Source organism: Artemia franciscana, chromosome 14, assembly GCF_032884065.1.
Source record: "Artemia franciscana chromosome 14, ASM3288406v1, whole genome shotgun sequence".
NCBI lineage: Eukaryota > Metazoa > Arthropoda > Branchiopoda > Anostraca > Artemiidae > Artemia > Artemia franciscana.
The window spans coordinates 35,414,147-35,427,617 of record NC_088876.1 but is presented as its reverse complement, the minus strand read 5'-3'; the positions used below and the strand labels follow the sequence as shown (position 1 = coordinate 35,427,617).

The 13,471-nt window shown below is 35.6% G+C and overlaps 1 protein-coding gene across 1 annotated transcript in view; it reads right to left on the bottom strand.

Moving 5' to 3' along the window:
- Positions 1-467: 467 nt before the first annotated feature.
- The window catches only part of LOC136035649 (synaptojanin-1-like), a 182,981-nt gene continuing 169,977 nt past the window's right edge, over positions 468-13,471 (bottom strand). The window contains exons 18-19 of the mRNA XM_065717555.1: positions 9,171-9,347; positions 468-1,216 (exon numbers count right to left, since the gene is read on the bottom strand). Coding sequence (XP_065573627.1) covers positions 659-1,216; positions 9,171-9,347 — 735 coding nt within the window. The 3' untranslated portion in view covers positions 468-658. The remainder of the gene's footprint in view (positions 1,217-9,170; positions 9,348-13,471) is intronic.

Here is a 13,471-nt window from a genome sequence, read left to right as displayed (position 1 = left end):
GAAACTTCTACGAAATTCGACACAAAGCGAACCAACTGATAAAGGAAATTTAACATTTCATGAACTTGCGCAATTTATGCGAAATTATAGTTAAATGCAGATAGAAATTCAATACAACAGGCTTGAAAAAAAAAAATTGAAATGTATGCAAAGAAAATTATGTGCTATTTCTGTTTAAATATTTTTTTTTATTTATATAAAAATGTGTACATCACTACTGCCTGAAAATGTCCCAAAGAATGACGGGGTTAATTTTCTCAAATTAATAAAATATGTGGGTAAGTGTATATACTGTATCTATCATTCGACCAAAAATCTGCTTCAATTTTTCATCAAGGCTACAACACCTTTGTAAGGCCTAAACGCAACGGAAGAACCCTTACAGAACCTAATAAAATCAACTTGGTATTTTTATGTGTGATATTAAGAATTTCTCAAATCATTTTAAGTTGTCATTTGCAGGGATTAATGGGTATTCTTCCATGGACATAAATAAATTATAAGCGAACTAGGAAAAGTAACACTTCGAAAATAAAGTATTTATAAATAACACAACAAAAACAAATCACATTCTGGTAAGCATGTACTTCCTATAAGAAACAACGTCGAAGCTCTTTTACAGCATCAAGGAAATAAGTTTCAATGTCACTAAAACGGTTCAAGCCCTTGGTGGTACAGGGGGTGTATTATTTCTAGAAGGGACAGGGGGGAATGCTGTTTGACTTAGGCCTTGCGATCTGGCAGGGACAGGAGGAATTTTTCTTGGTGGCACAGGAGGCAGTTTTCTTTCATCATCTTTTACGAATGGAGCATTAGCTGGAGGTGACTTCTTTAAAACAGGGGCCAAGCCAGAAGGAGGTTTAGATTCGGGAGATTCATTTATTGTTCTTGTTGACGTCGTGAGGGGGTTGGTCAGAGCAAGTGTCGTAGGTGGTTGGGCGGCAGCTACAACAGGAGCTCCGTTTTCAACTGGCTGTGGTCGTGACGGCGGTGCAGGTCTTCTTGGTGGATCTTTTTGCCGTTCATTCTCATCGTTAAAAGGATCATTTGAAGATAATTTTATTGCTGCCAAAGTTGATGCGTAATCAAAGCTCGGAGCGCTAGTCAAAGTTGGTATTAACGGCAAAGATGTGTCACTAAATAGTGCAAGTTCCTTTCGGGTTATGACTTCCCATTGAGTGTTAAGAGGTCTGACTTGTAGAGTTCTGCCATTGATCTGAAAATAAATCAAATAGATGAAAAAATATATACACCAGCAACAAATATAAAGTCAAAGAAACTAGAAACAGTGACCTAAATGTCACTGTTATGTACAGTGACATTCACTGTTCACTGTACAGTGACTGTCACTGTACAGTGACCTAAATGTCACTGTTATGTACAGTGACATTCACTGTTCACTGTACAGTGACTGTCACTGTACAGTGACCTAAATGTCACTGTTATGTACAGTGACATTCACTGTTCACTGTACAGTGACTGTCACTGTACAGTGACCTAAATGTCACTGTTATGTACAGTGACATTCACTGTTCACTGTACAGTGACCTAAATGTCACTGTTATGTACAGAGACATTCACTGTTCACTGTACAGTGACTGTCACTGTACAGTGACCTAAATGTCACTGTTATGTACAGTGACATTCACTGTTCACTGTACAGTGACTGTCACTGTACAGTGACCTAAATGTCACTGTTATGTACAGTGACATTCACTGTTCACTGTACAGTGACTGTCACTGTAGAGTGACCTAAATGTCACTGTTATGTACAGTGACATTCACTGTTCACTGTACAGTGACTGTCACTGTACAGTGACCTAAATGTCACTGTTATGTACAGTGACATTCACTGTTCACTGTACAGTGACCTAAATGTCACTGTTATGTACAGAGACATTCACTGTTCACTGTACAGTGACTGTCACTGTACAGTGACCTAAATGTCACTGTTATGTACAGTGACATTCACTGTTCACTGTACAGTGACCTAAATGTCACTGTTATGTAAAGTGACATTCACTGTTCACTGTACGGTGACTGTCACTGTACAGTGACCTAAATGTCACTGTTATGTACAGTGACATTCACTGTTCACTGTACAGTGACTGTCACTGTACAGTGACCTAAATGTCACTGTAAATGACCTTATATTTTCAAACTTTTTAAATAGTTGCCAAAAACCATTTTCTGAGCTGCATTTAAAGAGAGAATCAGGAGGAGGGCAATGTATGCTCAACCACACTTCGATCCTCCTCATCTACATTATCCTGCTGATCCTCTGTTTGAGGACAGCTTAGCCCAAGGTTTTTGACAATTACCTTGGACGCTTGAAAATGTCACACAAGACCTTCTGACAGAACAGCGACGATAAATTTAAATATATTCGTATAATTTTTCTTCTTCTTTTCGTATCAGAAAAAAGGGGTTAAAGCGGAATCATTACAGTTACTATTAAGATTAAATTTTTAAATATGTCAAGGAAACGGACAAGGTCTGGTCCTTGATTTTAGACATTATGGGGTAAATAATAAACTTACTATTACTACCTTTTTATTATCTTACCATTTCTTTCGTTGAATTGAATGATTGGGGGTAAAGTATTGCGGGTCTGCATGCAAAATTTGTTAGTTACACTTATTCTGCATATTACGAAGTAATAATTTTTTCCTAACTTCACACTGTCCAAATACTTTACTTGGTGTAAAGTATTTACCAAATGCTTAGGTGTTGAATTAAATCTAATCGTTTACAGGCATGATGAGAAGGTGTTAAGTCAGTATCATGAATAAATAATTTGTTTTATCTTTGGAAGTATTTTTAAATATCCAAAATGGATTCTTTTATACCCTTTTAATCGTTCATATTTTGTTTTAGTCTTTCCCAATTTCATAGTTCGCTAGTCCAAACATCCAAATCCAAAAAATAGTTCGTTAGTTCGACTATAGTTAACAGAATTAATAGTTAACTATTAATTAATTAAAAACAATAGTTAACTAAAAAAAAATCCATAACTTTTATAGTAGAAAGAGAGAAAAATGAGGTAATGCAGATAAAATACAGAAATGATAAAAAAACGAACGAGTTATCATTTCTATGACGAGATTGTTGTTTAATAAAATAATATATGGCGCTTACATATACTGACTGAATAAAGAATCAAATAAACGGGAATACAATCAAATAAACGAAATAGTACGAACTCAAATAAAATGCCAGTACGAACTGGCATTTTTAAAGCAACAAACTGGCAAATTTTTAACATTTTTTTTGTAGTAATCTAAAACAGACTCAAATTGTACAACTCATGTCTTAATATAATATTTAAAGACACTGCCCGAATACATTAGTGGAGAAGGGGGTAGGGCAGTGGTGAGAAAACTGTTCAACCAGTTTACTAAGAAGAAACATACTCAAACTAAGCGAACGGTTTTTGGCAATTACCTCGGACGTGTGAAAATGTCACACGTCCTTCTGACAGAACAGCGACGATAAATTTAAATACAATTGTATATTTTTTCTTCTTCTCTTCGGATCATGGAAAAAATTTCTTCCCAAAAACATTAGAGGAGGAGGGGACAGGGCGGTGGTGAGCATACAACTCGACCAGTTTACTTAGAGCAAACTATTCGACCAGTTTAGCAAACTGGTCGATGTTCTCTACACAATGAGATGTATCTCCACATAGGTTTTAGGTTTTTAGGATTTTTTTTAAATACTGCTCTTCACCTTGTCGGATGATACCCGATGTCAATTTGACTTGATCCATAAAAGGACAAATAGAGACAACAATTGAAATCAATATTCACATCCGGTTTTGATTTTAGTTTGCCAGCCATGTGGCAAAACAACTCCAAAATCAGATGATTTTCGTTTATGGATTTTATTATGGAAAATTTTCTCAATGAATTTTAAACAGATTATACCCGACTGGTTTGCGAAAAAAGCGGTTGATGACTTCCTAAAAACTAGCAATCTCTATAGATAGAATAGAGATGGCAGCATAGTTATTTTACACTCAACACGCGTTAGTTAGGCTTTGAACCTTTTCTTCGGGTTTTGCCTAATATAGGCACCAAGGGGTCAAACGAATCTACCACTACCGAAAAAAATCTTCTGACTAGGATACGAGGTTTAAACAGAGTTACTATTTAAACAGAGGTTTAAACAGAGTCACCTCACTATTTTGAGCACCATGATAACAGTAGCAGATCCACAGCGGTAAATCAGTTTGGTAAAATTTCACATAATCAACCAATTCTTATATTCAGATCCTTGGCAATATCTAGTTGAATAGAGCCCTATTTTTAAAAAATACAGTTTTGGAAAGCAAAGAATTCGAAAATCAAAATAAAAAGATGGATCTGCAATAAAGTTATGAATTTTAAGAACAATGGCCACCTGTCTACAGACCAACCTCACCCTCGTTACAACAATACAAGTGGATCATAGTATTAATAAACAAAACCTCAGTTTGGTACCTCCTCAGAGGCTACGCTCCAGATTTGCCCCCCTAGTTACGCCACTTTTTAAAAGGTACAAGATTCTTATGTCAAAGCTTTTTTTAAATTAGTGAATTATTTATGAGCCTAGAAATTCGTCTTCCTTATGTCGTCGGCTTTCGGCGAGAAACGAGTAGTTTTCTCGAATGGTTCCATGTTCAAATTTTTGGTACTGCTCTTCATAGGGTGCTAGATAGATCCTCTGGCTGTTTTAATTTAATTAAAATTTGTAATAAAGTTGACCGTGGCCAATTTTGCTGACGATTTGACTGTGTTCAACCTTTGAAAATCCTGTTGCCCAGGGGCGTCCTGGGTTTTTAAAAATATCTTGTTTCTTCTTTGCAAAAAAAGAAACTGATTAAAAAAATACTAAAATATAACGCTCGTAGTAAAAATACTACGCTCCAGATTTGCCCCCCTTGTTACGCCACTTTTTAGAAGTTACAAGTTTCTTGTGTCAAAGCTTTTTTAAATAAGTAAATTAGCGAATTATTTATGAGTCTAGCAATTCGTCCTCCTTATGTCGTCTGCTTTCGGCGAGAAACGAGTAGTTCCATGTTCAAATTTTTGGTGCTGCTCTTCATAGGGCGCTAGATAGATCCTCTGGCTGTTTTAATTTAATTAAAATTTGTAAAAAAGTTGACCGTGGCCAATTTTGCTGACGATTTGACTGTGTTCAACCTTTGAAAATCCTGTTGCCCAGGGGCGTCCTGGGTTTTTAAAAATATCTTGTTTCTTCTTTGCAAAAAAAAGAAACTGACTAAAAAAATACTTATCTGACTAAATACTTATAAGGAAGCTTAAAAATATTAAGCTTCCTTAGGATACCGAAAAACCACCTTTTGGCCTCCCCCCCTCATACCATGAATGTTTGATTTAGAACCATATAACATAAAAAGAGGGACAAAATATCAGAAGAGGTGACATCAACATATACTCATTTCCATATATCAGAGACAACGCTATAGCATTGCCACATTAAAGGCCATGAGGCTCCAATGTTTTATTATTATTATTAATTTTTCCCAGAGGCACTTCATATGGAAGGGGCTGTTTATAAACTTTGGAAGGAACTCATTCGGGAAATTAGAAGTACTAATGCCCTTTTTAGGAGTCAAAAGTGATCGGGGGGGGGCAACTAGCACCTCCATGCCCTTTTTCCTCAGAATGTATCTCGTAAAAATTTTGAGATAGCAATTTTGTTAAAAATAGTTCAAATGACAGATAACAAAAATTACGGGGTTGACACAGCCCCCCAGAGCCCGGGGCAGATGTTGTGAGGTATGCCCCGGAGGCATATAAGGTTTTTATAGAAGGGGTGGTCGTATAAGCTTCAGAGGGGACTAATTTGATTGGAAATTGGAAGTTCTTGTTTCTTTCTTAAGAGTTAAAAGTGATCAGAGGGAATATATTGCTCCCCACCCACTCTTTTCCCAAAATCCGATCAAAATTTTGAGATGGTTATTTAAGATAGTCATAGTCTAAGGATCAGATAACAAAAACTTCAAGGTCAAAATATTCCCCCTCCCTCCTTCAGAGGCCAGGGGAAGGGCTGTAACTTATGCCCCGGAGAATATAAGGTTCTTATGGAAGAAATGGCCGTAAAAGCTTCGGAGGGGACTCAAATGATTAGAAATTGAAAATTCTAATTCCCTTTTTTTAAGAGTCGAAAGTGATTAGATGGCAACTAGCCACCGCCCTCACGTCCTTTTTTCCAAATGCATGTGATACAAAATTTCGGATAACCATTTTGTTAAAAATAGTTCAAAGAGCAAATATCAAAAACTCCGTAGTCAACCCCCCCCCCCAGAGCCCGGGGGCTACTGTTACAAGTTATGCCTTGGGGACATACATGGTTCTTATTGTAAGGGATGGTCATTTACAATTAAGAGGGAGCTCATTTGATTGAAAATTGAAAGTTCTCGTTGACTTTTTAAGACTCAAAAGAGATCGGAGGGCCACCAGCCCCCCCTCCCCTCCACGCATTTCTTCCGCAAACACATCAAATAAAAGTTTTGAGCCATTTTGTTAAAAGTGGTTTAAATATCAGATAACAAAAACTCCGTGGTTGACACATCCTCCCAGAGACAGGGGCAAGTGTTGCAAGTTATGCCCTGGAGGCATATAAGGTTTCTATGGAAGGGACGGTCCTATGAACTTCAGAGGGGCTCATTTGATTGAAAATTGAACAATCTATGTCTTTTGAAGTGTCAAAACTGATGGGAGGGCACCTCCCCTCACCACCCACTCTCTTTTCCCCAAATACATCCGATCAAAATTTTTATAAAGCCATTTTGTTCGAACTAGTTTAAGGATTAAATAAAAACAAAACAAAAAAACTTCGGGGTCAACATAACCCCCAAAGCCCGGGAGAAGGGTTGTAACTTATGTAAAAGATGATCGTATAAGCTTTGGAGTGGACTCAAAAGGATTAGAAATTGAAAATTACAATTCCCCTTTTAAGAGTCAAAAGTAATCAGATGGCAACTTGCCCCCCCCCCCCCTTTAAGCTCTTTTTTCCCGAAATGCATCTGATGAAAATTTCGTGATAGACGTTTTGTTCAAAATAGACCAAAGATCATATAACAAAACTCCAGGGTATACGTGCCCCCCCCAGAACCTAGCGGCAAGTGTTTTAAATTATGCCCCAAGGGCAAATAAGAATTTTATTGGAACAGGTGGTCGTATAAACTTCGGAAGGGGTTCATTAAACTGGAAATTGAAAGTTCTATTTTCTCTTTTTAAGAGTCAAAAGAGACCAGAGGGCAACTGCCCCTCCACCCTCATTTCCCAAAATCTATCCGATCGAATTTTTCGACAAAAAACGACAAAAAGAGAAAACGTTTTTAAAATTAGCCTAAAAATTTCTAGACTGAGTTATACACCTCCGACGATTGACTCTCATACCTTCATTTTTTTTTTTTTTTTTTTAATATAGAGAAATTCTTTGGTCATACTTTTCCTTCAACATCTAGTTTGTTTTTTTTGAAGAGACATTGAAAAAAAGTATTGACTATTTAGACGTTGATTATTATTCGCTCTTATGTGCTAATTAAAAAAAAAAAAAAACAAGTTTTTTTTAACTGCAAGTAAGGAGCGACATTAAAACTTTTAATGTCCGTTAATTATTCCGTATATGAAAGGGGTTTTCCCCTCTTCAACCTCTCGCTCTTTACTCTAAAGTTTGAGTCTTTCTCATAACTCTACTTTTTAAAACAATAAAAAACAATAAACTCCTTACTACAGTTCGTTACCCCGAGCTGTTTGATATATCTCCAGGTTTTAGCATCATAATCTCACGCAGTTGGGACCTCCTGTACGTCCTTTATTCAATCACTGAACGTTTTGTGATCGCTTAGAAACTCAATCTTTGTGCAAATACAAAGCATCCACTAGGATACGTTACAATATCAAGTGATATTTTGGCCTCAGATACGGATTACTCAGGGAAGCCAGAGCTGAATATAGGAGACCAGAGAAATATAGAAGATTATAGTTTTCGCATTTAGTCAAGATGGTTTCTTTCACTTGTGATGGCTGTTGAAAGTATGACACAGAGAAGCCAAATGTGCCAGAACATAGATATTTTTATCAGGGATCAGACATGTTGATATGCATAGATTGTCATGAATATTTTTAGTAAGTAATAAACTTTTCATTGACCGCCCAAATACATTTTTGGAAATCCCAACCAATTTGGTGTATTTAAAGCGTATGCGCCTCCCCCAAACTTTTTTAATTCTGAAAAATTATGCATTATTACTAACCTGCTATTTGTTTATGGTGTAATATCAGTAATTTTTGTTTGGAGAGAAAGGAATTAAGATCGAGATAAACCTCTTTCCATTGAAAGAAGTTGAAAAAAGTTACATAATTTAGATAATTGATAACTAAAAAGGAATAGAGATAAACCTCACCCATGAGAGGTTGGAAAAAGCTGCATAATTAAGATCTCTCGTAGCTAAAAAAGAATAGAGATAGACGTCTTTCCTGAAATAGGTTAATAAGAGGTACAAAAATCAAATCATTGGTAACGAAAAAAAAAGAGAAGTTGGAAAATGGCACATAATTCCGATCATTGCCAACTAAAAAGGAACAGAGACAGACCTCTTTCCCCTGAAAGAGATACATAATTCAAATCATCGGCAACTAAATAGAATCAGAGACAAACCTCTTTTCACTGAAAGAGGCACACAATTTGGATCCATGATAACCAAAAATGAATAGAGATAAACCTCTTTTCCATGAAAAGGGTTTGAAAGAGTTACATAATTCAGATCATCGGTACCTCAAAAAGAGTAGAGACGAATTTCCTTTCATGATAGAGGCTGAAAAGAGGTAAATAATTCAGATCATTGGTATCCCGAATAGAGTAGAGACAAATCTTTTTTCATGATAGAGGTTGAAAAGAGGTATAATTCAGATAATTGATAACTAAAAAGGAATAGAGATAAACCTCTCCTATGAAGGAGGTTGGAAAGAAGTTGGAAAGTTGTACGTAATTCAGATCATTAATAACAAAAAAGGAATAGATAAAAACTCTTTCCTATGAAAGAGGTACATAATTCAGATCATTGGCAACTAAAAAGGAACAGAACCAAACTTCTTTCCCCTGAATGACGTACATAATACACCATTATAGGTAACTAAATAGGAAGGGAGACGAACCTCTTTCCCATGGTATTTAAAGGCAGCCAGAGCACCAAATCCTTCTTTGAATGTTATACAGACTTTTCCCTCTTGGGTACGTCTCATCACAGCAATTTCTCCACACATATTCATTTCAGTTTTGAAAGTATTTATAAATCCATCATCAGCTACTGAAGGGCCCATCTCTGGAATCACCTAAAAAAGGATTGTGAAATCAACAAGGTGCTTAGAATTTAAACGGCATGGATTCATAAACATTGAACAAAACCATGTATGGACCACACGGTCCATACAGAAAATTGAAAGTACCAACCAAAAGAAATTGAAATGGAATACAGAAAAGTGGAAGAACATAATGTTCTCCCATTAACCCACTTCAAAGACATTAATTCAAGAACATTAATAGGATATATAATTGATAGAACAAAATGGTATTAAATTATTAGTATTAGTATGTTTATTTTGATTGATATGTGTTAAGGAAGGAGTTGAGGGTTAAGTTAGGGGTAAGAGGATAGATGATGTTGCAGTTATGTTTATGAGGTTAATGTTAACTATTTTATATGCTTAAGTCCCTTCTGAGGTTAATGTTAACTATTTTTTTGTGGATTTGCTTGATTATCCGTCCTCCTTATAATACTTCGGTATTTGGAGAGGGTTTTATTTTAAATCCCTCCTGAGGTTAATGTGAACTATTTTTTTGTGAATTTGCTTAATTATCCGTCCTCCTTATAATACTTTGGTATTTGGAGAGGGTTTTATTTTAAATCCATTCTGAGGTTAATGTGAACTATTTTTTTGTGAATTTGCTTAATTATCCGTCCTCCTTATAATACTTCGGTATTTGGAGAGTTTTATTTTAAATCCATTCTGAGGTTAATGTGAACTATTTTTTTGTGGATTTGCTTGATTATCCGTCCTCCAAATAATACTTTTGGATTTGGAGAGGATGTGTTTATGGTAACTTTTTAGTTAATAATTAATATTAATAGTAAAAAAGAAAATCCAAAAGAGGGGCAGCCTGATTTCCCCTCGTCCAATGAAAAACCTAAATTTCCGTGAGCAAAAGGCTTGGATCGCTTCTGTTTCCAATCACTTGCAAAATTTACTACTCCTATTTCAGTTATAGTCATAACTTATTTTATCAACAGGCTAAAAACCCAGATTAGAACCTGATTTCATCGAGTATGTTCAGGTTGGTGTCTGTCAGAACCGCCCACAAGCGAAGAAGTGTAGTGGGCTAAAATTCAGTACCAATGGGCATCTGAATGTAATATTCATATAGTACAAAGAGAAAAATTTAATTGCCACAAGATATCGAACGCATTTAATATACAATAAGGAGGCTAAAGGTTTAATTCTAATTGAATAAATAAAATTGAAAAAGTAAAATTATTTTTATATTAAATAAAATTGAATAGGTAAAATTTGAATAGTGTAATATGTATTTTCATTTCAATGCTGTAATAACTGGAAAAGAGAATATTTGTAATATAATTCGCTTTCAATGAAGCTCCAATGACGCAGTAGGCTTTAGATTTTTTAAAGTTAGGAAAGGAGGCAGTAGCTAAATTATTGTTTGTAGGGAAACTAAATTTGTCGTGAACGGTTTTGGGAAGAAATAAGGTTAAGCTAAATATTTTATATATAATGATGTCAACAGCTGAAAAGCCCATCAGTTCAAAATTTGATTTTACCGTAATTTCATCTTTTATTTTCAATGTTGTAATAAGTACGTAAGAAAATGCTTGTAATAAAGGGCTGTTTACAGTAAAACCACAATGACGTAGAAGGTTTTGGACTTTTACAGTTAGGGGAGGAGGCAGAACCCATACTCCTCTTTGAATTGATTTTTGTTCGTTTCAATCTTGATTCGCATATGTAATTAAAGCTCTATTCGTTTTAAGGTATATTTATTCATTTATGTAAGTACGTATTGTATGTTTGTCTGCTATGTTTGTTTATTTAGTTTCTATTCGTTTTGGGTTTCATTTATGCTATAATAGTAAAATATTTATATACGAATTAAGTTTGATTTGCTGTACTCGTTTAATTTAAGCTGTACTCGTTCTATTTATTCATTTATATTAATACAATAAAAGAATAAAAACAAAACAAATACGAAACCAGAAGAATGGAACAACTAGAATAATGGAAGAAGAGATAAGAAAACAAGAAACAACATTTTTAAAAGGAAAACCAAAACAGTTGTCCCCCCCCCTTCTGCACAAAAAAAAACAAAACAAATGTATTTAAGCTACTACAACCAAATAGAGGTAATAAGAGTTCAGCCTAATACAGGTTAGGTTTTCATTACTTTTAGTTTTAATGACGAACAATTCGTTCAATATCTCTTCTCAACTTGATTAGTCGCAATCCCTTTTCCTTCTTGTTAGACGTTTCTGTTCTTTTCTGGTTTTTAATCGGTATCGAACATGCCTCGTTTGACACGGATTAAAAGAATTTAGCGTTCCTTTTTTTCTGCTCAAAGGTGCCCGGTGTTAACTCCCCTCGAAAATACTCCCCCCAGAAAATGACCCTCCACGGATCCCCCTTGAAAAATTCCAACCCAATGCAAAGGACTAGACCTTTCAATTTCTGATCTACTGAGCACACTCTGAAGTTTCTGCGACCTTGAGTCGGAGGTTGGATGAGGAAGGGACAGTCCTTCTCCTCAGCTGAATAAATCCTGCTCATTTTGGGGTTTAGTGTTATTATTTACTTTCATTATGACAGCATAGACCAGAAATATTCCTGGAAATCGTAAGTGAGCAGATATCAGTTTCAGAATTTTTGATGCGTTTTTTAAAGTTCCTTTTGTAACCCTCCACTAAAACCCCGTTGCTGGAAAACGCCTTTTTGCTGGGAAACTTTTCCACTGAGAAGGGGATGACCGGCATGATTTTAAAAACAATCAGAAATTAAAGTCCTTTTTAAATGAAAATACCCTAAGGAAGATTTTTCGTCTGATGTCATCTGGAAGAAATTTTCTGATTAGAATTTACAGCTAGTATGGAATTGTCTTGGGGGAGTTTTCCTAGAAAGTGGGGAGGGCATTTTTACATGAAAACAACTTTTCCACAGTTTTTTTTTTCGTGGGTGATAGAATCTTCATGGATGGGTGAGCCGGATTTATCGGGGTTATTAAAAAGCGATGATAAATTAAATTATAAAAAAAGTTTCTTCAACTGAAAGTAAAAAGCAACTTCAAAACTAAAACGGGCAGAAATTATTACATATATGAAAGGGGCTTCCCCCTCCTCAAGACCTTGCTCTTTATGCTAAAGTTTTGACTTTTTGTCCCAATTCCTTAAGAACGACTCCTTAAACCCAATGGCCGTCTTATGAGAATAATAAGCTATTTTAAATTTGCAATCACCTGTTATGAAAGAGTGTTGGTGGGTGTAGAGTGGAGAGAGGGAATGGTGCCTGAAACACTCGTGAGGGCATAACTCATAAACTTGTGTTTATGACTCATAAACACTCGTGAGGGCATAAACTTTCTGGCATAATCTGATTAACAATCAGAAATTAAAATTTTAAAAAATAAATTTTTTCAACTTAAAGCACAGAACAACATTGAAAAAGACAAAAATTAGTCAATATATGATTGAGGCTGCACCCTCCTAAATTTTTTACTCATTAAACCAGCGTCTCTATTGCTTTGACAAAGCTTTTATTCAAATTAAACTACCCTAATGTCTAAGAAGTCTTTCTTAAAGAATTGGAAAAAAAAAATCAAAGAAAGGGGTTTAAGAGTGGCAAGCCCCCTCAGATATTGAAAAATTTTGTTTATTCAAAGTTTAATGCAGGTCCTTACTTTTAGTTGAAACGCTTGTTTTTTTCTATTTAATTTCACAAAAGGGTTTCTGTATTGAAATAAACGACACATCATTAACACAGGATTCTGATTAATGGCCAATGCTTCTTAGCTTAGTCTGTTTTGGTGGGTGTTTTCAGGCAGAAAAATCTCTTCCTAGCTAATTTATCTACTATGGGTTACCTCCCGGTATTAGCATAATATTTGTAGGTATGGATATATAACGAGCAGGAGTTAATAGGCTTGGGACTGTCTGTGCAGGATTTTGACTCTTGTTGATAGAAGAGCATCGCCAAGTGCCGAAAACCATGTTGTGACAAATATGGGCCCAGGATTGCGCAAAACCTCCCTTCATACTGGAGGTCCCAGGGACTTCTTGCTGTCGAATTCTAAGCCGGCTTAAGCATTTCGATGTAGACTTGAGAAGATGTGTTGGTCCCCGCCCAGTATTGGTATCCGGGAACATTGCTTTTCCTGAGGCCAAAATAATTTCAATGAT